The sequence below is a fragment of the Salmo salar genome, chromosome ssa11 (genome assembly GCF_905237065.1).
Source record: "Salmo salar chromosome ssa11, Ssal_v3.1, whole genome shotgun sequence".
Lineage (NCBI taxonomy): Eukaryota > Metazoa > Chordata > Actinopteri > Salmoniformes > Salmonidae > Salmo > Salmo salar.
Window position 1 is genome coordinate 44,608,141 of NC_059452.1, and position 24,150 is coordinate 44,632,290.

Here is a 24,150-nt window from a genome sequence, read left to right on the forward strand (position 1 = left end):
AATATAATATAATATGTTCTCTCCCTTCTACCTGTAGGGGTCAATAAAACTCAATTAAATATAATATGTTCTCTCCCTTCCACCTGTAGGGGTCAATACAACTCAACTAAATATAATATAATATGTTCTCTCCCTTCCACCTGTAGGGGTCAATACAACTCAACTAAATATAATATGTTCTCTCCCTTCCACCTGTAAGGGTCAATACAACTCAACTAAATATAATATAATTTGTTCTCTCCCTTCTACCTGTAGGGGTCAATACAACTCAACTAAATATAATATAATATATTCTCTCCCTTCTACCTGTAGGGGTCAACGCAACTCAACTACTATAATATAATATGTTCTCTCCCTTCTACCTGTAGGGGTCAACACAACACAACTCAACTAATATAATATAATATGTTCTCTCCCTTCTACCTGTAGGGGTCAGTACAACTCAACTCAATATAATATGTTCTCTCCCTTCTACCTGTAGGGGTTAATACTAGTCAACTAAATATAATATAATCTCTCCCTTCCACCTGTAGGGGTCAACACAACTCAACTAAATATAATATAATATGTTCTCTCCCTTCTACCTGTAGGGGTCAACACAACTCAACTACTATAATATAATATGTTCTCTCCCTTCTACCTGTAGGGGTCAACACAACTCAACTCAATATAATATGTTCTCTCCCTTCTACCTGTAGGGGTTAATACAACTCAACTACTATAATATAATATGTTCTCTCCCTTCTACCTGTAGGGGTCAATACAACTCAACTAAATATAATATGTTCTCTCCCTTCTACCTGTAGGGGTCAACACAACTCAACTAATTATAATATAATATGTTGTCTCCCTTCTACCTGTAGGGGTCACTACAACTCAACTCAATATAATATGTTCTCTCCCTTCCACCTGTAGAGGTCAATACAACTCAATTAAATATAATATGTTCTCTACCTTCCACCTGTAGGGGTCAATACAACTCAACTAAATATTATGTTCTCTCCCTTCCACCTGTAGGGGTCAATACAACTCAACTAAATATAATATGTTCTCTCCCTTGTACCTGTAGGGGTCAATACAACTCAACTAAATATAATGATCTCTCCCTTCCACGTTTAGGGGTCAATACAATTCAACTAAATATAATATAATATGTTCTCTCCGTTCCACCTGTAGGGGTCAACACAACTCAACTCAATATAATATGTTCTCCCTTCTACCTGTAGGGGTCAATACAACTCAACTAAATATAATATAATATGTTCTCTCCCCTCCACCTGTCGGGGTCAATACAACTCAACTAAATATAATATAATATGTTCTCTCCCCTCCACCTGTCGGGGTCAATACAACTCAACTAAATATAATATGTTCTCTCCCTTCTACCTGTAGGGGTCAACACAACTCAACTACTATAATATAATATGTTCTCTCCCTTCTACCTGCAGGGGTCAATACAACTCAACTCAATATAATATGTTCTCTCCCTTCCACCTGTAGGGGTCAATACAACTCAACTAAATATAATATGTTCTCTCCCTTCTACCTGTAGGGGTCAATACAACTTCACTAAATATAATATGTTCTCTCCCTTGTACCTGTAGGGGTCAATACAACTCAACTAAATATAATATAAAATGTTCTCTCCCTTCTACCTGTAGGGTCAATACAACTCAACAAATATAATATAATATGTTCTCTCCCTTCCACCTGTAGGAGTCAATACAACTCAAACTAATATATTATAATATGTTCTCTCCCTTCCACCTGTAGGGGTCAATACAACTCAACTAATATAATATGATATTTTCTCGCCCTTCCAACTGTAGGGGTCAATACAACTCAAGTAAATATAATATGTTCTCTCCCTTCTACCTGTAGGGGTCAATACAACTAAACTAAATATAATGTGTTCTCTCCCTTCTACCTGTAGGGATCAATACAACTCCACTAAATATAATGTTCTCTCCCTTCCACCTGTAGGGGTCAATACAACTCAACTAAATATAATATGTTCTCTCCCTTCTACCTGTAGAGGTCAATACAACTCAACTAAATATAATATGTTCTCTCCCTTCTACCTGTAGGGGTCAATACAACTTCACTACATATAATATGTTCTCTCCCTTGTACCTGTAGGGGTCAATACAACTCAACTAAATATAATATAAAATGTTCTCTCCCTTCTACCTGTAGGGGTCAACACAACTCAACTAAATATAATATGTTCTCTCCCTTCCACCTGTAGAGGTCAATACAACTAAATATAATATAATATGTTCTCTCCCTTCCACCTGTAGGGGTCAATACAACTCAGCTAAATATAATATAATCTCTCCCTTCCACCTGTAGGGGTCAATACTACTCAACTAAATATAATATGTTCTCTCCCTTCTACCTGTAGGAGTCAATACAACTCAACTAAATATAATATAATATGTTCTCTCCCTTCTACCTGTAGGAGTCAATACCAATGAACTAAATATAATATGTTTTCTCCCTTCTACCTGTAGGGGTAAATACAACTCAACTAATTATAATATAATATGTTGTCTCCCTTCTACCTGTAGGGGTCACTACAACTCAACTCAATATAATATGTTCTCTCCCTTCCACCTGTAGAGGTCAATACAACTCAACTAAATATAATATGTTCTCTATCTTCCACCTGTAGGGGTCAATACAACTCAACTAAACATAATATTTTCTCTCCCTTCCACCTGTAGGGGTCAATACAACTCAACTAAATATAATATAATATGTTCTCTCCCTTCCACCTGTAGGAGTCAATACAACTCAGCTAATATAATATAATATGTTCTCTCCCTTCCACCTGTAGGGGTCAATACAACTCAACTAAATATAATATGTTCTCTACCTTCCACCTGTAGGGGTCAATACAACTCAACTAAACATGATATTTTCTCTCCCTTCCACCTGTAGGGGTCAATACAACTCAACTAAATATAATATAATATGTTCTCTCCCTTCCACCTGTAGGAGTCAATACAACTCAGCTAATATAATATAATATGTTCTCTCCCTTCCACCTGTAGGGGTCAATACAACTCAACTAAATATAATATGTTCTCTCCCTTCTACCTGTAGGGGTCAATACAACTCCACTAAATATAATGTTCTCTCCCTTCCACCTGTAGGAGTCAATACCACTCCACTAAATATAATGATCTCTCCCTTCCATGTTTAGGGGTCAATACAATTCAACTAAATATAATATAATATGTTCTCTCCGTTCCACCTGTAGGGATCAACACAACTCAACTCAATATAATATGTTCTCCCTTCTACCTGTAGGGGTCAATACAACTCAACTAAATATAATATAATATGTTCTCTCCCCTCCACCTGTCGGGGTCAATACAACTCAACTAAATATAATATAATATGTTCTCTCCCCTCCACCTGTCGGGGTCAATACAACTCAACTAAATATAATATGTTCTCTCCCTTCTACCTGTAGGGGTCAACACAACTCAACTACTATAATATAATATGTTCTCTCCCTTCTACCTGCAGGGGTCAATACAACTCAACTCAATATAATATGTTCTCTCCCTTCCACCTGTAAGGGTCAATACAACTCAACTAAATATAATATGTTCTCTCCCTTCTACCTGTAGGGGTCAATACAACTTCACTAAATATAATATGTTCTCTCCCTTGTACCTGTAGGGGTCAATACAACTCAACTAAATATAATATAAAATGTTCTCTCCCTTCTACCTGTAGGGGTCAACACAACTCAACTAAATATAATATGTTCTCTCCCTTCTACCTGTAGGGGTCAATACAACTCAACTAAATATAATATAATATGTTCTCTCCCTTCTACCTGTAGGGGTCAATAAAACTCAATTAAATATAATATGTTCTCTCCCTTCCACCTGTAGGGGTCAATACAACTCAACTAAATATAATATAATATGTTCTCTCCCTTCCACCTGTAGGGGTCAATACAACTCAACTAAATATAATATGTTCTCTCCCTTCCACCTGTAAGGGTCAATACAACTCAACTAAATATAATATAATATGTTCTCTCCCTTCTACCTGTAGGGGTCAATACAACTCAACTAAATATAATATAATATATTCTCTCCCTTCTACCTGTAGGGGTCAACACAACTCAACTACTATAATATAATATGTTCTCTCCCTTCTACCTGTAGGGGTCAACACAACACAACTCAACTAATATAATATAATATGTTCTCTCCCTTCTACCTGTAGGGGTCAATACAACTCAACTAAATATAATATAATATGTTCTCTCCCTTCTACCTGTAGGGGTCAATAAAACTCAATTAAATATAATATGTTCTCTCCCTTCCACCTGTAGGGGTCAATACAACTCAACTAAATATAATATAATATGTTCTCTCCCTTCCACCTGTAGGGGTCAATACAACTCAACTAAATATAATATGTTCTCTCCCTTCCACCTGTAAGGGTCAATACAACTCAACTAAATATAATATAATATGTTCTCTCCCTTCTACCTGTAGGGGTCAATACAACTCAACTAAATATATTATAATATATTCTCTCCCTTCTACCTGTAGGGGTCAACACAACTCAACTACTATAATATAATATGTTCTCTCCCTTCTACCTGTAGGGGTCAACACAACACAACTCAACTAATATAATATAATATGTTCTCTCCCTTCTACCTGTAGGGGTCAGTACAACACAACTCAATATAATATGTTCTCTCCCTTCTACCTGTAGGGGTTAATACAAGTCAACTACATATAATATAATCTCTCCCTTCCACCTGTAGGGGTCAACACAACTCAACTAAATATCAAGGGATATTGATATCAAGGGACGTTCACATCCGACCTCCGCCTGAAGCTAAAAGCGAAGGAACACTGTGGAAACTAAAAAAGTGTGTGTATGGACTGGCAGATGCATCACTGCTGGTACAACAAAGTCATGGCAACAATGCTGAATACAGGTGGAAAAATGTCACAAGTGGATCCTGCAGTCTTCTATTGGCTTGATCAAGACCGCAATGTGACTGAAGTACTTGCCTGTCATGTTGATGACTTTATCTGGGGTGGCACACAGACCTTTGCTACAACTGTGATTCCAAACCTCAAAGCTGTTTACCAGGTTGACCACAAAGGAACAGCGACCCAGCGACTGTCTGACTAAAAAAGGAGCATCCGGTCTTGTGCTCCTACAGGCTCTCAGTAATGGAAAGTGGCAGCTTGAGTAATAAAAAATAACAACTGTCACACAACCCATTTGTAATGGGGAACTTGAATAATATTTGGACATTTAATTATGTTGTTGATGTTTTATTTGTCTTTAAAGAAAAGGGGGAGATTGTTAAGTTCATGTTTTAAGTATCCCTATATTTCTGTTATTACGGGGCTATCACTCAGTCAAGAGTGCGCCTGCGCAGAGAGTCTTGTCGTTGATGGACCTAGCCGAGAGTGGAATGGCTACCTTGTAGTGTGTTCATACGGTATAGTAAACTTTGTTAAACTGGAACCTTGTCATTGTGTCATTTCGAGTTAACAGTTATTACTGACTAAAACAGGCTGGACAGGAAATGCAGTGTTCTGGCAGTAATGAGAGTAGTTACTGTGCTTCAGAAATGATTATGATCGTTTTTTTTGGTGAAGAGTTTTTATAGAAAATGTTTTACCACACTGACGGATACTCCTCTCCTCTGTTTAAACAACAAAACAAAAACTATTACAGTCGTTGGGACGAAGAGTGGCACTGTTTCCACAAAGGTTCACTAATATAAACACAAAAATATAAACACAACATGCAACAATTTCAATGATTTTATTGAGTTACAATTCTTATGAGGAAATCAGTCAATTGAAATAAATTCATTAGGCCCTTATCTATGGATTTCACATGACTGCGCAGGGGTGCAGCCATGGGTGGGCATAGGAGGGCATAGGCCCACCCACTTGGGAGCCAGGCCCAGCCAATCAGAATTAGTTTTTCCCCACAAAAGGGCTTTATTACAGACAGAAATACTCCCAAGTTTCATTAGCTGTCTGGGTGGCTGGTCTCAGACGATCCCGCAGGTGAAGAATTAGGGCTGGCGTGGACTAAAACAGGGAGGGACTAAGTAATGCTCATTTTTGTTTTCCGTTGCAAAACATTTTTGAAACGTTTTCCATTGCATGCCCTAATGAATAGGACCCAGGAGTAGTATCACCACAGATCTGTTCATAGCTTGATGATGCCTGCCACTATGGAGCTGAAGATCTGGCCAGTCATTGGTGTGTAACTCTGCTTTCTCTCCTGTAGGATGTACAGAGGGTCTGTGATGCTGGCCGGGTCGAAACCTTCCTCCACTAACCTCACCTTCATCTGCTTGAAGGTCCCCGTCACCTCCACCGCATTCTGGATGGGGATGGAGAGACACAGACAGAGAGACAGAGAGACAGAGAGACAGAGAGACAGAGAGACAGAGAGACAGAAAGAAAGAAAGAAAGAAAGAAAGAAAGAAAGAAAGAAAGAAAGAAAGAAAGAAAGAAAGAAAGAAAAGGCGTAGGGAGACGTAAACACACACAGACCTTTAGCTCAGTGGACTATTCACTATTCATCTCCAGGGAGAGATCTGTCAGGGAGAATAGAACATTACAAAAACAATGAATTTAGCATTATAGATTTGTTTTATTTTTACATTTAAGATTTATTTAACGAGGCAAGTCAGTTAAGAACAAATCATTTTTTACAAAGAGGGCCTACCCCCGGCCAAACCCGGACGACACTGGGCCAATTGTGCGTCGCCCTATGGGACTCCCAATCACAGCCGGATGTGATACAGCCTGGGTAGTATAGATTTTGATGTTTAGGTTGAACAAAAGAACACAGCATTGAACATGGCTAAATGCCTAGAATTGCAGGAAATTAGCTTTAAAACAGCTAAAACTTCTTTCAGCTCCATTGAGACGTGTATAATTGTAGGAAATTTGCTTCAAAATGCAAATATTTCTCTACATCACCATGATGGGGGCCTCTAAAATGCAGCCACACCAACGGGCTGATCGCGCTCCCTGCCACGTCCACCACTTAAGTCCATTTTTGATCCACATAACCCCTGATATCATAACCACAAAAAGAGTCCACGAACTCCGATATGCTCCCACATAGCGTTTTTCAACCCGTAGGTTGAAATAAAAGCAAAACATTTTTGATTCTACTTTAAAATAAATAATAACATGAATTGTCTAGAATTAATGATGTAATATAAGGAAGGAAGACTTTTGAATAGTTACCTGGATGCGTATGAAGCGGGGCCGTGCATACGCCGGTAGGTAGCTGGCTACATGGCTGAATGTTTTGTTGCCATCAAACTGTTCTCCCCCCTTCACCGTGACGGCAGCCATTCCTATCCTCCCCTCGTTGCCTTGGAGACAGAACACAACAATCCCTCATTCCAACAACTAAACAACCAGAACGCATCATACTGTGACACGGAATCCAAACCGGCTGCGCATGCGCCGTCGTGCGCTGTCGTGCATAAATTCATTTTGTCCCCCTACACCAAACGCGATCACGACACGCAGGTTAAAATATCAAAACAAACTCTGAACCAATGACATTAATTTGGGGACAGGTCGAAAAACATGTATGGAAATTTAGCTAGTTTGCCTGCAATTGCTAGCTAATTTGTCTTATTTAGCTAGCTTGCTGTTGCTAGCGAATTTGTCCTGGGATATGAACATTGACTTGTTATTTCACCTGAAATGCACAAGGTCCTCTACTCCGACAATTAATCCACACATAACGTTTTATCGTCAACTGAATCGTTCATAGTCATCTCTCCTCCTTCCAGGATTTTTCATCTTTGAACTTATATGGTGATTGGCATCTAAACTTTCATAGTATTACCACAACATCCGGCAACACAGTTCGTCTTTCAATCACCCACGTGGGTATAACCAATGAGGAGATGGGTACCTGCTTCTATAAACCAATGAGGAGATGGGAGAGGCAAGACTTGCAGCGCGATCTGCGTCACCAATAGAAAGGACTTCTATTTTAGCCCAATAGAAAGGAGTTCTATTTTAGCCCTTGGCAACGCAGACGCTTGTTGGCGCGCGGAGCAGTGTGGGTGCAATAATTGAATAACATGGATTTCAAAATGTATTTTGTGACGCTGGTTACTTTGTGTGTTGAATGTGAAAAAGACGTTTGCAATGGGAAGCAATAGTTGCACATTTCAATTGGGAAATGCTTATAGTGATGGTTGTGTTTTTGTATTCTTATGATTGGGACCTATTGGTTCAATATGTCAGAGTGAATGGACTGCTTACCCTGTAAAACCCTCTGCAGTCTAAGCCCTGTCTAATGGATTTGGGGGGGGGTTCTACTAAGCTATATGGAATTGTTTTAAGAAGGTCATACCAAGGATAATTTCAATATTTGATTTTGAATTTTAAGACCCCTTGAAGTATAAAAAAAAAAAGATCGAAAAAACTGATTTGATGAAAAAGTGAATTTGTCCTTACTGCTATTAGCCCATACAAACAAATTGATTAACAAGTTTGTTCTGAAGTGCTTGTCCTATTGGTCTGACAAACATCGCTCTAGCTCAGTCACCTTTCACTGCAGATGCAGAAGTGCGACATCGGTGGAAGTGGTGGATTGAGACGCCAATGCAAGATATCTCTAGTTTAAACTGACAGATTATTATGGGGATTTTTGTACTATGTTAATTTGATTTTAAGGTTAGGGTTCCCTGCTACTTGGATTAAGGTTAGGGTTAGATTTACCTGGTACTTGGATTAAGGTTAGGGTTAGATTTACCTGGTACTTGGATTAAGGTTAGGGTTAGATTTACCTGGTACTTGGATTAAGGTTAGGGTTAGATTTACCTGGGACTTGAACACCGTAGACATTTGCCTCTTGGACAAAGTCTATCAGGGTGAGGATGTCAGCTACTTCAGTTGTGGCCACATTCTCTCCCTTCCACCTGTAGGGGTTAATACAACTCAGCTAAATATAAAATAATATGTTCTCTCCCTTCTACCTGTAGGGGTCAATACAACTCAACTAATTATTATATAATATGTTCTATACCTTCTACCTGTAGGGGTCAATACAACTCAACTAAATATAATGTTCTCTCCCTTCTACCTGTAGGGGTCAATACAACTCAACTAAATATAATATGTTCTCTCCCTTCTACCTGTAGGGGTCAATACAACTCCACTAAATATAATATAATATGGTTCCATATATTTGTAATGCCATACTGTAGGTCAGGATATGTACCTGAATGTATCTCCGACTCGATCCTGAAAGTAAATAAAGTTGTCCTGGCCTATCTTCAGCAGGTCTCCACTGTTAAAGTACAGATCTCCTTTCTGAAACACGTCTCTCAGTCTCTTCTTCTCTGTCTGCTGGCTGTTAGCGTATCCAACAAAAGGAGCGATGTCTGTGATCTTGGACACCAACAGTCCTGTCTCACCTTCAGGAAGACAAACACACACACACACACACCATAATGTATACCCACACCAACATTCCCATCTCTTCCTTAGGGAAAGGGTCAAACACCCACACATGAATAGCATAATGTACATTGAGATATGTGTGATTTTCAGGTCATTATTGTACCCCAGAATGTGTCCACAATGACCTCCCTGGTTATATAAAGGCCAACACTAACACACCTATGAAACAGCATCTCACCTTTAGGAGCTTCTACACACAGTCCGGTAGAGTCTCTGATTGGTTCATCTCTCTCTGTGTCGTATTTAATCAGAGCATAAGGAAACAGCTTCTATAAGAGAGACAGGAGAGACACCTCTATCACATCACTGTGATAAAGACATGGAATTTCAGTTGATGTTCGGACCACAACCCTGATAAAATGTCCAATGTAAGAAGTACTACCTTTACCAATTAATACAAATAAAAGTATCTAGCTATCTTAAGATAAATGTACTAACTGTGAGTCTGGATAAGAGAGTCTTCTAAATGATTCAAATGTCATGTAAATGTAGAGGGAAGCATGATATCTCAGTAGAGTTGGAGTCAATTCCATTTCAATTCAGTAACTGAAATTAAATGGAATTGTCCCCAACCCTGGTTCTTTAGGAGTCAGATCTTCAGGCCCCTTAGTCATAAAGTGTCTCAGAGTAGGAGTACTGATCTAGGATCCAGTTTAGCCTTTTAGATCATAATGAATAAGGTTTCGTGAACAGGGATCATCACTCAGAGGCATTATGAATCCGGGCCCAGGACACAGGGCTGATCAGGAGTCAGTCCTTACCCGGTGTAGGTAGTTGACTCGTCCGATAGCTCCTATCTTCCCAATGTAGTTGATCAATCCCACATTGCCCTCAGTTGAAGCATAAAACTCCCTCACGTAGATGTTCCCAAAGCGGTTCAGGAATTCCCTCCATATCTCTGCTCTCACACCGTTACCAATGGCCAGCCTGACGTTGTGCTCTCTGTCGTTGTCTCTCTGCAACGTTGGGAGAAAAACACAAACATTCATATTTTACATGTTTTTATTTTTTGTATGTCAATCATGTTATTGTGAAGCCAAAGCTTCCTTTTCCAAGATGGCGTAGCAGTTCAGACGTCTTTTGTCCTCCTCTTGTCGTGTCCCGTGTGTATGTATGTATGTATGTATGTATGTATGTATGTATGTATGTATGTATGTATGTATGTATGTATATACACATATACACACACACTGCTAAAAAAAAATAAAGGGAACACTTAAACAACACAATGTAACTCCAAGTCAATCACACTTCTGTGAAATCAAACTGTCCACTTAGGACACAACACTGATTGACAATACATTTCACATGCTGTTGTGCAAATGGAATAGACAACAGGTGGAAATTATAGGCAATAAGCAAGACACCCACAATAAAGGAGTGGTTCAGCAGGTGGTACCACAGACCACTTCTCAGTTCCTATGCTTCCTGGCTGATGTTTTGGTCACTTTTGAATGCTGGCGGTGCTTTCACTCTAGTGGTAGCATGAGACGGAGTCTACAACCCACACAAGTGGCTCAGGTAGTGCAGCTCATCCAGGATGGCACATCAATGCGAGCTGTGGCAAGAAGGTTTGCTGTGTCTGTTAGCGTAGTGTCCAGAGCATGGAGGTGCTACCAGGAGACAGGCCAGTACATCAGGAGACGTGGAGGAGGCCGTAGGAGGGCAACAACCCAGCAGCAGGACCGCTACCTCTGCCTTTGTGCAAGGAGGAGCAGGAGGAGCACTGCCAGAGCCCTGCAAAATGACCTCCAGCAGGCCACAAATGTGCATGTGTCTGCTCAAACGGTCAGAAACAGACTCCATGAGGGTGGTATGAGGGCCCGACGTCCACAGGTGGGGGTTGTGCTTACAGCCCAACACCGTGCAGGACGTTTGGCATTTGCCAGAGAACACCAAGATTGGCAAATTCGCCACTGGCGCCCTGTGCTCTTCACAGATGAAAGCAGGTTCACACTGAGCACGTGGCAGACGTGAGAGTCTGGAGACGCCGTGGAGAACGTTCTGCTGCCTGCAACATCCTCCAGCATGACCGGTTTGGCGGTGGGTCAGTCATGGTGTGGGGTGGCAGTTCTTTGGGGGGCCGCACAGCCCTCCATGTGCTCGCCAGAGGTAGCCTGACTGCCATTAGGTACCGAGATGAGATCCTCAGACCCCTTGTGAGACCATATGCTGGTGCGGTTGGCCCTGGGTTCCTCCTAATGCAAGACAATGCTAGACCTCATGTGGTTGGAGTGTGTCAGCAGTTCCTGCAAGAGGAAGGCATTGATGCTATGGACTGGCCCGCCCGTTCCCCAGACCTGAATCCAATTGAGCACATCTGGGACATCATGTCTCGCTCCATCCACCAACGCCACGTTGCACCACAGACTGTCCAGGAGTTGGCAGATGCTTTAGTTCAGGTCTGGGAGGAGAACCCTCAGGAGACCATCCGCCACCTCATCAGGAGCATGCCCAGGTGTTGTAGGGAGGTCATACAGGCACGTGGAGGCCACACACACTACTGAGCCTCATTTTGACTTGTTTTAAGGACATTACATCAAAGTTGGATCAGCCTGTAGTGTGGTTTTCCACTTTCATTTTGAGTGTGACTCCAAATCCAGACCTCCATGGGTTGATAAATTGGATTTCCATTCATTATTTTTGTGTGATTTTGTTGTCAGCACATTCAACTATGTAAAGAAAAAAGTATTTCATGAGATTATTTCTTTCATTCAGATCTAGGATGTGTTGTTTAAGTGTTCCCTTTATTTTTTTGAGCAGTGTATATTTTTTTTTTCTTCGCATATCTTTTTACATATTTTTTTTGCTAAAAACTCAACCTCAAAACACTCTCCTGCAACCCGCCTCACCAATTTTAAAAAAAGTATTATTTACCTCATATCTGAAATCCACAACAGAAGCTAGCCAGAGGTTAGCCAGTTCACTGGCTAACGTTGGAGTTCAGCTAGCCACGGTTAGCGGTCCTCAGCTATCCACTAGCTCGAAAAGCTATTGCCAGTTTTTGTACAGCGCGACTCAGACCAGAGCATATCGGACCTATTCTCTCTCCATATCCCCGGTTTTCTCCCGCAGGCTCTGGACATTTACACCTGGATCTTGCAGCTAGCTAGCTGCTACCTGAGTGACTATTGGCAACGTCGGTCCCGGAGATAACAAATTATTCCGAAGCTAGCCAGCTGAAGAGTTCCATCAGCCTCCCCTGGGCTACAATCACCTATCCGGACCCGTTTTACTGCCGATGCGGAGCCCCATCGGGCCTTCTCGACTGGACCACTGACGTTATCTGCCCGAGGGAGTTATCCAACTGGCCCCTCCGTCGCGACGTAACCTGATTGCCCATCTGCGGCCCGCTAATCGTTAGCTGTCTTATCGGCTGCTATCTGAATAGGTCTATCGGACAATTTTCTTGGGCCACTATAACTAACTATTTTGCCAATTGGACTGGTCCCCCCTACCACACGGAACCCCACTAATCTACAGACGGAAACGCTAAAAACAGACCTCCCTCCATCTTCTACCAGCTTGCTACCTATGGCTCGGCTAGTTATCTAATTCTCACTGGACCCTTTGATCACTCGGCTAAGCATGCCTCTCCTTAATGTCAATATGCCTTGTCCATTGCTGTTCTGGTTAGTGTTTATTGGCTTATTTCACTGTAGAGCCTCTAGCCCTGCTCATTATACCTTATCCAACCTCTCAGTTCCTCCACCCACACATGCTATGACATCTTCTGGTTTCAATGATGTTTCTAGAGACAATATCTTTCTCATCATCACTAAATGCCTAGGTTTACCTCCACTATATTCACATCCTACCATACCTTTGTCTGTACATTATACCATGAAGCTATTTTATCGACCCCAGAAACCTGCTCATTTTTCTCTCTATTCCGGACGTCACAGATGACCAATTCTTATAGCTTTTAGCCGTACCCTTATCCTCATCCTTCTCTGTTCCTCTGGTGATGTAGAGGTGAATCCAGGCCCTGCAGTGCCTAGCTCCACTCCTACTCCCCAGGCGCTCTCTTTTGATGACTTCTGTAACCGTAATAGCCTTGGTTTCATGCATGTTAACATTAGAAGCCTCCTCCCTAAGTTTGTTTTATTCACTGCTTTAGCACACTCTGCCAACCCGGATGTCCTAGCCATGTCTGAATCCTGGCTTAGGAAGTCCGCCAAAAACTCTGAAATCGTCATCCCTAACTACAACGTTTTCAGACAAGATAGAACGGCCAAAGGGGGCGGTGTTGCAATCTACTGCAGAGATAGCCTGTAGAGTTCTGTCCTACTATCCAGGTCTCTACCGAAACAATTTGAACTTCTACTTTTAAAAATCCATCTCTCTAAAAACAAGTCTCTCACCGTTGCCGCCTGCGATAGACCACCGTCGGCCCCCAGCTGTGCTCTGGACACCATATGTGAACTGATTGCCCCCCCATCTATCTTCAGAGCTTGTGCTACTAGGTGACCTAAACTGGGACATGCTTAACACCCCAGCCATCCTACAATCCAAGCTTGATGCCCTCAATCTCACACAAATTATTAATGAACCCACCAGGTACCACCCCAAATCCGTAAACACTGGCACCCTCATAGATATCATCCTAACCAACTTGCCCTCTAAATACACCTCTGCTGTTTTCAACCAAGATCTCAGTGATCACTGCCTCATTGCCTGCATCCGTAATGGGTCAGCGGTCAAACAACCTCCACTCATCACTGTCAAACGCTCCCTGAAACATTTCAGCAAGCAAGCCTTTCTAATCGACCTGGCCCTGGTATCCTGGAAGGATATTGACCTCATCCCGTCAGTAGAGGATGCCTGGTTATTTTTTTTAAATGCCTTCCTCACCATCTTAAATAAGCATGCCCCATTCAAGAAATTTAGAACCAGAAACAGATATAGCCCTTGGTTCTCCCCAGAACTGACTGCCCTTAACCAACACAAAAACATCCTGTGGCGTTCTGCATTAGCATCGAACAGCCCCCGTGATATGCAACTTTTCAGGAAAGTTAGAAACCAATATACACAGGCAGTTAGAAAAGCCAAGGCTAGCTTTTTCAAGCAGAAATTTGCTTCCTGCAACTCAAACTCAAAAAGTTCTGGGACATTGTAAAGTCCATGGAGAATAAGAACACCTCCTCCCAACTGCCCACTGCACTGAGGAAAGGAACCTCTGTCACCACCGATAAACCCACTATAATTGAAAATTTCAATAAGCATTTTTCTACGGCTGGCCATGCTTTCCACCTGGCTACCCCTACTGCAGTCAACAGCACTGCACCCCCCACAGCTACTCGCCCAAGCCTTCCCCATTTCTCCTTCTCCCAAATCCATTCAGCTGATGTTCTGTAAGAGCTGCAAAATCTGGACCCCTACAAATCAGCCGGGCTAGACAATCTGGACCCTTTCTTTCTAACATTATCTGCCGAAATTATTGCAACCCCTATTACTAGCCTGTTCAACCTCTCTTTCGTGTCGTCTGAGATTCCCATAGATTGGAAAGCAGCTGCAGTCATCCCCCTCTTCAAAGGAGGGGACACTCTTGACCCAAATTGCTACAGACCTATATCCATCCTACCCTGCCTTTCTAAGGTCTTCGAAAGCCAAGTCAACAAACAAATTACCGACCATTTTGAATCCCACCGCACCTTCTCCGCTATGCAATCTGGTTTCAGAGCTGGTCATGGGTGCACCTCAGCCACGCTCAAGGTCCTAAACGATATCGTAACCGCCATCGATAAGAAACAATACAGTGCTGCCGTATTCATTGACCTGGCCAAAGCTTTCGACTCTGTCAATCACCCTATCCTCATCGGCAGACTCAATAGCCTTGGTTTCTCAAATGATTGCATTGCCTGGTTCACCAACTACTTCTCTGATAGAGTTCAGTGTGTCAAATCGGAGGGCCTGTTGTCCGGACCTCTGGCAGTCTCTATGGGGGTACCACAGGGTTCAATTCTTGGGCCAACTCTCTTTTCTGTATACATCAATGATGTCATGTCGCTCTTGCTGCTGGTGAGTCTCTGATCCACCTCTACGCAGACGACACCATTCTGTATACTTCTGGCCCTTCTTTGGACACTGTGTTAACAACCCTCCAGACGAGCTTCAATGCCATACATCTCTCCTTCCGTGGCCTCCAACTGCTCCTAAATACAAGTAAAACTAAATGCATACTCTTCAACCGATCGCTGCCTGCACCTGCCCGCCTGTCCAGCATCACTACTCTGTACGGTTCTGACTTAGAATATGTGGACAACTACAAATACCTTGGTGTCTGGTTAGACTGTAAACTCTCCTTCCAGACTCACATCAAACATCTCCAATCCAAAGTTAAATCTAGAATTGGCTTCCTATTTCGCAACAAAGCATCCTTCACTCATGCTGCCAAACATACCCTCGTAAAACTTACCATCCTACCGATCCTCGACTTTGGCGATGTCATTTACAAAATGGCCTCCAATACCCTACTCAAAAAACTGGATCCAGCCTATCACAGTGCCATCCGTTTTGTCAACAAAGCCCCATGTACTACCCACCACTACGACCTGTACGCTCTCATTGGCTGGCCTTCGCTTCATAATCTTCGCCAAACCCACTGGCTCCAGGTCATCTCCAAGACCCTGCTAGGTAAAGTCCCCCCTTATCTCCGCTCACTGGTCACCATAGCAGCACCCACTTGTAGCACGCGCTCCAGCAGGTATATCTCTCTGGTCACCCCCAAAGCCAATTCCTCCTTTGGCCGCCTCTCCTTCCAGTTCTCTGCTGCCAATGACTGGAACGAACTACAAAAATCTCTGAAACTGGAAACACTAGCTTAAGCACCAGCTGTCAGAGCAGCTCACAGATCACTGCACCTGTACATAGCCCATCTATAATTTAGCCCAAACAACTACCTCTTCCCCTACTGTATTTATTTATTTTGCTCCTTTGCACCCCATTATTTCTATTTCGCACCATCTTCTACTACAAATCTACCATTCCAGTGTTTTACTTGCTATATTGTATGTACAGTGGGGGAAAAAAGTATTTGATCCCCTGCTGATTTTGTACATTTGCCCACTTACAAAGAAATGATCAGTCTATAATTTTAATGGTAGGTTTATTTGAACAGTGAGAGACAGAATAACAACAAAAACATCCAGAAAAATGCATGTCAAAAATGTTAAAAGGATTTGCATTTTAATGAGGGAAATAAGTATTTGACCCCTCTGCAAAACATGACTTAGTACTTGGTGGCAAAACCCTTGTTGGCAATCACAGAGATCAGACGTTTCTTGTAGTTGGCCACCAGGTTTGCACACATCTCAGGAGGGATTTTGTCCCACTCCTCTTTGCAGATCTTCTCCAAGTCATTAAGGTTTCGAGGCTGACGTTTGGCAACTCGAACCTTCCGCTCCCTCCACAGATTTTCTATGGGATTAAGGTCTGGAGACTGGCTAGGCCACTCCAGGACCTTAATGTGCTTCTTCTTGAGCCACTCCTTTGTTGCCTTGCCGTGTGTTTGGGTCATTGTCATGCTGGAATGCCCATCCACGACCCATTTTCAATACCCTGGCTGAGGGAAGGAGGTTCTCACCCAAGATTTGACAGTTCATGGCCCCGTCAAATGATGCGGTGAAGTTGTCCTGTCCCCTTAGCAGAAAAACACCCCCAAAGCATAATGTTTCCACCTCCATGTTTGACGGTGGAGATGGTGTTGTTGGGGTCATCGGCAGCATTCCTCCTCATCCAAACACGGCGAGTTGAATTGATGCCAAAGAGCTCCATTTTGGTCTTATCTGACCACAACACTTTCACCAGTTGTCCTCTGAATCATTCAGATGTTCATTGGCAAACTTCAGACGGGCATGTATAGGTATTCTTGAGCAGGGGGACCTTGCGGGCGCTGCAGGATTTAAGTCCTTCACGGTGTAGTGTGTTACCAATTGTTTTCTTGGTGACTATGGTCCCAGCTGCCTTGAGATCATTGACAAGATCCTCCCGTGTAGTTCTGGGCTGATTCCTCACCGTTCTCATGATCTTTGCAACTCCACGAGGTGAGATCTTGCATGGAGCCCCAGGCCGAGGGATATTGACAGTTCTTTTGTGTTTTTTGTATTTGCGAATAATTGCACCAAATGTTGTCACCTTCTCACCAAGCTGCTTGGCGATGGTCTTGTAGCCCATTCCAGCCTTGTGTGGGTCTACAATCTAGTCCCTGATATCCTTGGAGAGCTCTTTGGTCTTGGCCATGGTAGAGAGTTTGGAATCTGATTGATTGATTACTTCTGTGGACAGGTGTCTTTCTTACAGGTAACAAGCTGCGGTTAGGAGCACTCCCTTTAAGAGTGTGCTCCTAATCTCAGCTCGTTACCTGTATAAAAGACACCTGGGAGGCAGAAATCTTTCTGATTGAGAGGGGGTCAAATACTTATTTCCCTCATTAAAATGCAAATCAATTTATAACATTTTTGACATGCGTTTTTCTGGATATTTTTGTTGTTATTCTGTCTCTCACTGTTCAAATAAACATACCATTAAAATTACAGACTGATCCTTTCTTTATCAGTGGGCAAACGTACAAAATCAGCAGGGGATCAAATACTTTTTCCCCCCCACTGTACTTTGCCACCATGGCCTTTTTTGCCTTTACCTCCCTTATCTCACCTCATTTGCTCACATTGTATATAGACTTATTTTTCCACTGTATCATTGACTGTATGTTTGTTTTACTCCATGTGTAACTCTGTGTTGTTGTATGTTGTCGAACTGCTTTGCTTAATCTTGGCCAGGTCGCAATTTTAAATGAGAACTTGTTCTCAACTTGCCTTAAATAAAGGTGAAATAAATAAAATAAAAAGACAAATGTATAGATTGGGTGAACAATAATGATTTTCTAATTAAAATGGTCCCAGAAAACAATGGGTTGGGCCAGAGCCAGAACACAAGTGGTTAACTTCTTTGGGCTAGGGGGCAGTATTTTGACGTCTGGATGAAAAGCGTGCCCAAAGTAAACTAACTGCCTGCTACTCAGGCCCAGAAGCTAGGATATGCATATAATTAGTAGATTTGGATCGAAAACACTCTGAAGTTTCTAAAACTGTTAGAAAAATGTCTGTGACTATAACAGAACTGATTTGGCAGGCGAAGCCCGAGCACAATTCGAGGTCATTGTGTTTTCCAATTATTTTCTATGGGAAGCCCTATTTATGAGGTACCTGGTTGTAGTTCCTATGGCTTCCACTAGAGTCTTTAGAAATTGTTCGATGTTTTTCTTTTGAGAAATTAAGAAGTATGGCTGTTCTTTGTAAGTGTCACTCCAGGTGGACTCTACTGTTTCGGTGCGCGTGAACTGGAACGCGCTTCACATTGTTTTTATCCGGTATTGGAAACAGTTTATTCCGTCTTCAATTTTATCGATTATTTACATTTCAGGATACCTGAGATTGGATTAGAAACGTTGTTTGAAATGTTTGGACCAAGTTTACAGGTAACTTATTAGATACTTTGTAGTCATGTTGGGCGAGTTGGAACCGGTGTATTTCTGAATCAAACGCGCCAAATAAATGGACATTTTGGGGATATAAAGAAGGAATTTATCGAACAAAACGACCATTCATTGTGTCAATGAGACATTTGGGATTGCAAAAAGAAGGAGATCTTCAAAGGTAAGGCATTTATTATATGGCTATTTCTGAGTTTTGTGTCACACCAGCCTGGTTGAAAAATTATTTGAATGTGTTTGAATATTGATATTCCTGTAGTTTGAATTTGGCGCGCTGCCATTTCACTGGATGTTGTCAAATCGATCCCGCTAAAGGGATTGGCACGTGCCTGTTTTCTGTGTCCGTTTTCCTTGCCTGACGCTGTTTTCCTCTCCGCTACAGTTCTGCCCGCACTGACTCTGGTCCCTGTCGCCAGTCCCACGTCTCGTCATCCTGCTACTCTGTCCTGGATTCCCCACTCTGCTACTCCCTTGGATTCCCCTCCGGACTTGCTTACCCTGTCCCAACCCCTCTCGCTCCAGTCTCAGCCTCCTCACCTGGTTTCCTGCAACCCGCCCGAGCTTCCCCTGACCTGCACTCCATCTTCCCCGTGTTTCTATAAATACTTTGGTTACTTCATCCCAGTCTCCTTGTCTGAGTCTGCTCTTGGGTTCCCCTATTCCACTCCGTGTAACAATATCTAGGTACAGTACATTCAGTTCCAAAAGCCATTTGGAAAAAACTGAAAAGAAAACTAACATTGTAAGCTAACATTATATTAGGTTCTATAACATTCTAAACTAACATTCTAACCTAATGTTCTATAACATTCTAACCTAACGTTCTATAACATTCTAACCTAACGTTCTATAACATTCTAACCTAACATTCTATTACATTTTAACCTAACGTTCTATAACATTTTAACCTAACGTTCTATAACATTTTAACCTAACATTCTATAACATTTGAACCTAACATTCTATAACATTCTGACCTAACATTCTATAACATTCTGACCTAACATTCTATAACAATCTAACCTAACATTCTAACCTAACGTTCTATAACATTCTAACCAAACGTTCTATAACATTCTAACCAAACGTTCTATGACATTCTAACCTAACGTTCTATAACATTCTAACCTAACATTCTATAACATTCTAACCTAACGTTCTATAACATTCTGACCTAATGTTCTATAACATTCTAACCTAACATTCTAACCTAACATTCTAACCTAACATTCTATAACATTCTAACCTAACATTCTATAACATTCTAACCTAACGTTCTGTAACATTCTAGCCTAACGTTCTATAACATTCTAGCCTAACGTTCTATAACATTCTAACCTAATGTTCTATAACATTCTAACCTAACGTTCTATAACATTCTAACCTAACATTCTATAACATTCTAACCTAATGTTCTATAACATTCTAACCTAACGTTCTATAACATTCTGACCTAACGTTCTATAACATTCTGACCTAACATTCTAACCTAACATTATTTTGAACTATCCCAATAAAAGGTTTGAAAATATGACCCGCCATACGTGATTACATTCCCCTTCCCTGACCCAGAGATATGGTTTCCCAGCCTAAGCCTCAGCCCCCAGCCCCAGCCTCAGCCCCAGCCCCCAGCCTACCACTGACTGTCATTACACATGGTTGAGTTCCTAAGTAAAGGCCACTAGCTATTCTGAGAGGACCACCAGATCAGAACCACGAGGGTGCGTCCTAAATGGCAACCTATTCCCTTTATACTCTAGTCCACTACTGTTGCTCTGGTGAAACTATAGAGGGAATAAGTTGCCATTTGATATGTAGCTGTAGACCATTAGGCTGTGGGAGGGTCACATGGTGTGTCTGTACGTGGAGAGGGGTTCACTTACAATGGTGGGAACACAGAATGTTTACATTGCTATCCAGGCCACGCCTGTGAGGGCCCTGAAATATGACGGCCATAAAAAGTAAGGGGACGTGGATGACGTGCAAACCAATATTTAATTTCTGAATTGGTTACAATTAGTTTAGGGTTAAGGTTAGGGGTTGGGCTCGTTGGGGGGTCAACGGGATGCTAGTCAGAAAAGTCTTATAAAAGTCTCTCCACATGAATTCTGGGGAAAGGCTCCTTTCGGGAGATTTGGTGTTGAGAAGAAGACAGAACTGTCTGCATGTAGCCTAGTCCAGAACTGTCTGCATGTAGCCTAGTCCAGAACTGTCTGCATGTAGCCTAGTCCAGAACTGCCTGCATGTAGCCTAGTCCAGAACTGCCTGCATGTAGCCTCGTCCAGAACTGCCTGCATGTAGCCTAGTCCAGAACTGTCTGCATGTAGCCTAGTCCAGAACTGTCTGCATGTAGCCTAGTCCAGAACTGTCTGCATGTAGCCTAGTCCAGAACTGTCTGCATGTAGCCTAGTCCAGAACTGCCTGCATGTAGCCTAGTCCAGAACTGCCTGCATGTAGCCTAGTCCAGAACTGCCTGCATGTAGCCTAGTCCAGAACTGCCTGCATGTAGCCTAGTCCAGAACTGTCTGCATGTAGCCTAGTCCAGAACTGTCTGCATGTAGCCTAGTCCAGAACTGTCTGCATGTAGCCTAGTCCAGAACTGTCTGCATGTAGCCTAGTCCAGAACTGTCTGTATGTAGCCTAGTCCAGAACTGCCTGCATGTAGCCTAGTCCAGAACTGCCTGCATGTAGCCTAGTCCAGAACTGCCTGCATGTAGCCTAGTCCAGAACTGCCTGCATGTAGCCTAGTCCAGAACTGCCTGCATGTAGCCTAGTCCAGAACTGTCTGCATGTAGCCTCGTCCAGAATTGTCTGCATGTAGCCTAGTCCAGAACTGCCTGCATGTAGCCTAGTCCAGAACTGCCTGCATGTAGCCTAGTCCAGAAAATAAAAGGTGAGAGCATCTTCCATAAAATGGCATCTCCCAACTGCCTGCATACTTTTACCTCCAAAAAGAGGTAGATGAGAAACGTCTTCTACCATAATATCCAGATTGAAACCTAACCTATCAATGACATTTTCAACTCGATCAATTGTCTGGATTCAATCCAACTCAATTGAAAATATCACTTTAGAACTTTCCAGGTCAGTGACATTGATAACAGTAAGGTGACACTGGGAATCCTAATGATTCTATTTCTGACGCTACAGCTGTGGCCGGGTTGTAAAACAACCTCGCTGGAGAGATTTGGAAGTGGCTGAGAGGGTCTCGGTCTGATTGGACACACAGAGGGAGAAGTTCGCGCCACAAAGCCTGGGCATAAACCACACCTGGCTTCAAGTAGTATTTGGAATCTTTTGAATAGTTTAGATGTGCTTGATTGAACATGCCTGATGCAATGGAACCAATGGAACCAAGTCCAACAAGTCCAAACCCCACCCATCAACCTGTCAAGGAACGCTCAGTCAGAAAACACTGACTCAAAGTATTTGAACATTTCAAATAGTACTTGAACATGCAGAAAAAGCTCTCTGTGGCACCCTGCCTCTGGTGTAACCTAACCCATCTGTCTGAATACTGGGAAGAAGATCACTTGACTTGAACAATCTGGATTCCACTATTCTGTTAACACTAGTCTGTAACACTAGTCTGTAACACTAGTCTGTAACTGTAGTCTGTGACGCTAGTCTGTGACGCTAGTCTGTGACACTAGTCTGTGACACTAGTCTGTGACACTAGTCTGTGACGCTAGTCTGTGACACTAGTCTGTGACACTAGTCTAATGCCAGTCTGTAACACTAGTCTGTGACACTAGTCTGTGACACTAGTCTGTAATGCCAGTCTGTAATGCCAGTCTGTAATGCCAGTCTGTGACACTAGTCTGTGACACTAGTCTGTAATGCCAGTCTGTGACACTAGTCTGTGACACTAGTCTGTGACACTAGTCTGTAATGCCAGTCTGTAACACTAGTCTGTGACACTAGTCTGTAATGCCAGTCTGTGACACTAGTCTGTGACACTAGTCTGTGACACTAGTCTGTGACACTAGTCTGTAATGCCAGTCTGTAACACCAGTCTGTAATACCAGTCTGTAACACTAGTCTGTGACACTAGTCTAACACTAGTCTGTAATGCCAGTCTGTAACACTAATCTGTGACACTAGTCTAACACTAGTCTGTAATGCCAGTCTGTAACACTAGTCTGTAAAACGAGTCTGTAACTGTAGTCTGTGACACTAGTCTAACATCTGGGTTCACCATAGCTCAGTGGGTTAGAGCATGGAAGATGCCGGAAACACCAGAGATGTGGGGTTTGATTCCAGCATGGCCCCTGCATGGAAAACACCAGAGATGTGGGGTTTGATTCCAGCATGGCCCCTGCATGGAAAACACCAGAGATGTGGGGTTTGATTCCAGCATGGCCCCCGCATGGAAAACACCAGAGATGTGAGAATTGATTCCAGCATGGCCCCTGCATGGAAAACACCAGAGATGTGGGGTTTGATTCCAGCATGGCCCCCGCATGGAAAACACCAGAGATGTGGGGTTTGATTCCAGCATGGCCCCCGCATGGAAAACACCAGAGATGTGGGGTTTGATTCCAGCATGGCCCCTGCATGGAAAACACCAGAGATGTGAGAATTGATTGCAGCATGGCCCCTGCATGGGTTCCTCATGGCCCCCGCATGATCCCTGCATGCTGCCAAGTGGCCTACTATCATGTTGTTATTATTAGTGTGTACTCTACAGCCCTGGGTCAAAAATATAATGTCAAATACTTTCAAATCCTTGTCTGAAACATGGCTGAAAACATGCCTGGTCAGTCATATACCCTATCCCAGAGAGAATATGTAAGCCTTTTCCGAGCCAGAAAGGGTCCATACCTCCTGCTTATGTGGCATGAAGCAGCTTGATGTACAAATAACCCCCATGAACAGGATGCTACGAACCATAGCAACTACTATGTCATTACTATGTCATAAACCCCCTGGACAGGATGCTACGAACCATAGCAACTACTATGTCATAAACCCCCTGGACAGGATGCTACGAACCATAGCAACTACTATGTCATTACTATGTCAAACCCCCTGGACAGGATGCTACGAACCATAGCAACTACTATGTCATTACTATGTCATAAACCCCCTGGACAGGATGCTACGAACCATAGCAACTACTATGTCATAAACCCC

At 42.5% G+C, this 24,150-nt stretch overlaps 1 protein-coding gene across 1 annotated transcript in view; it reads right to left on the minus strand.

Annotated features, from left to right (window-relative positions):
* Window positions 1-5,841: 5,841 nt before the first annotated feature.
* Window positions 5,842-24,150, minus strand: part of LOC106594640 (very long-chain acyl-CoA synthetase) — a 29,750-nt gene continuing 11,441 nt past the window's right edge. The window contains exons 5-10 of the mRNA XM_045689646.1: window positions 10,283-10,477; window positions 9,700-9,790; window positions 9,280-9,475; window positions 8,880-8,977; window positions 7,278-7,408; window positions 5,842-6,399 (exon numbers count right to left, since the gene is read on the minus strand). Of these exons, the coding sequence (XP_045545602.1) occupies window positions 6,223-6,399; window positions 7,278-7,408; window positions 8,880-8,977; window positions 9,280-9,475; window positions 9,700-9,790; window positions 10,283-10,477 (888 nt within the window). The 3' untranslated portion in view covers window positions 5,842-6,222. The remainder of the gene's footprint in view (window positions 6,400-7,277; window positions 7,409-8,879; window positions 8,978-9,279; window positions 9,476-9,699; window positions 9,791-10,282; window positions 10,478-24,150) is intronic.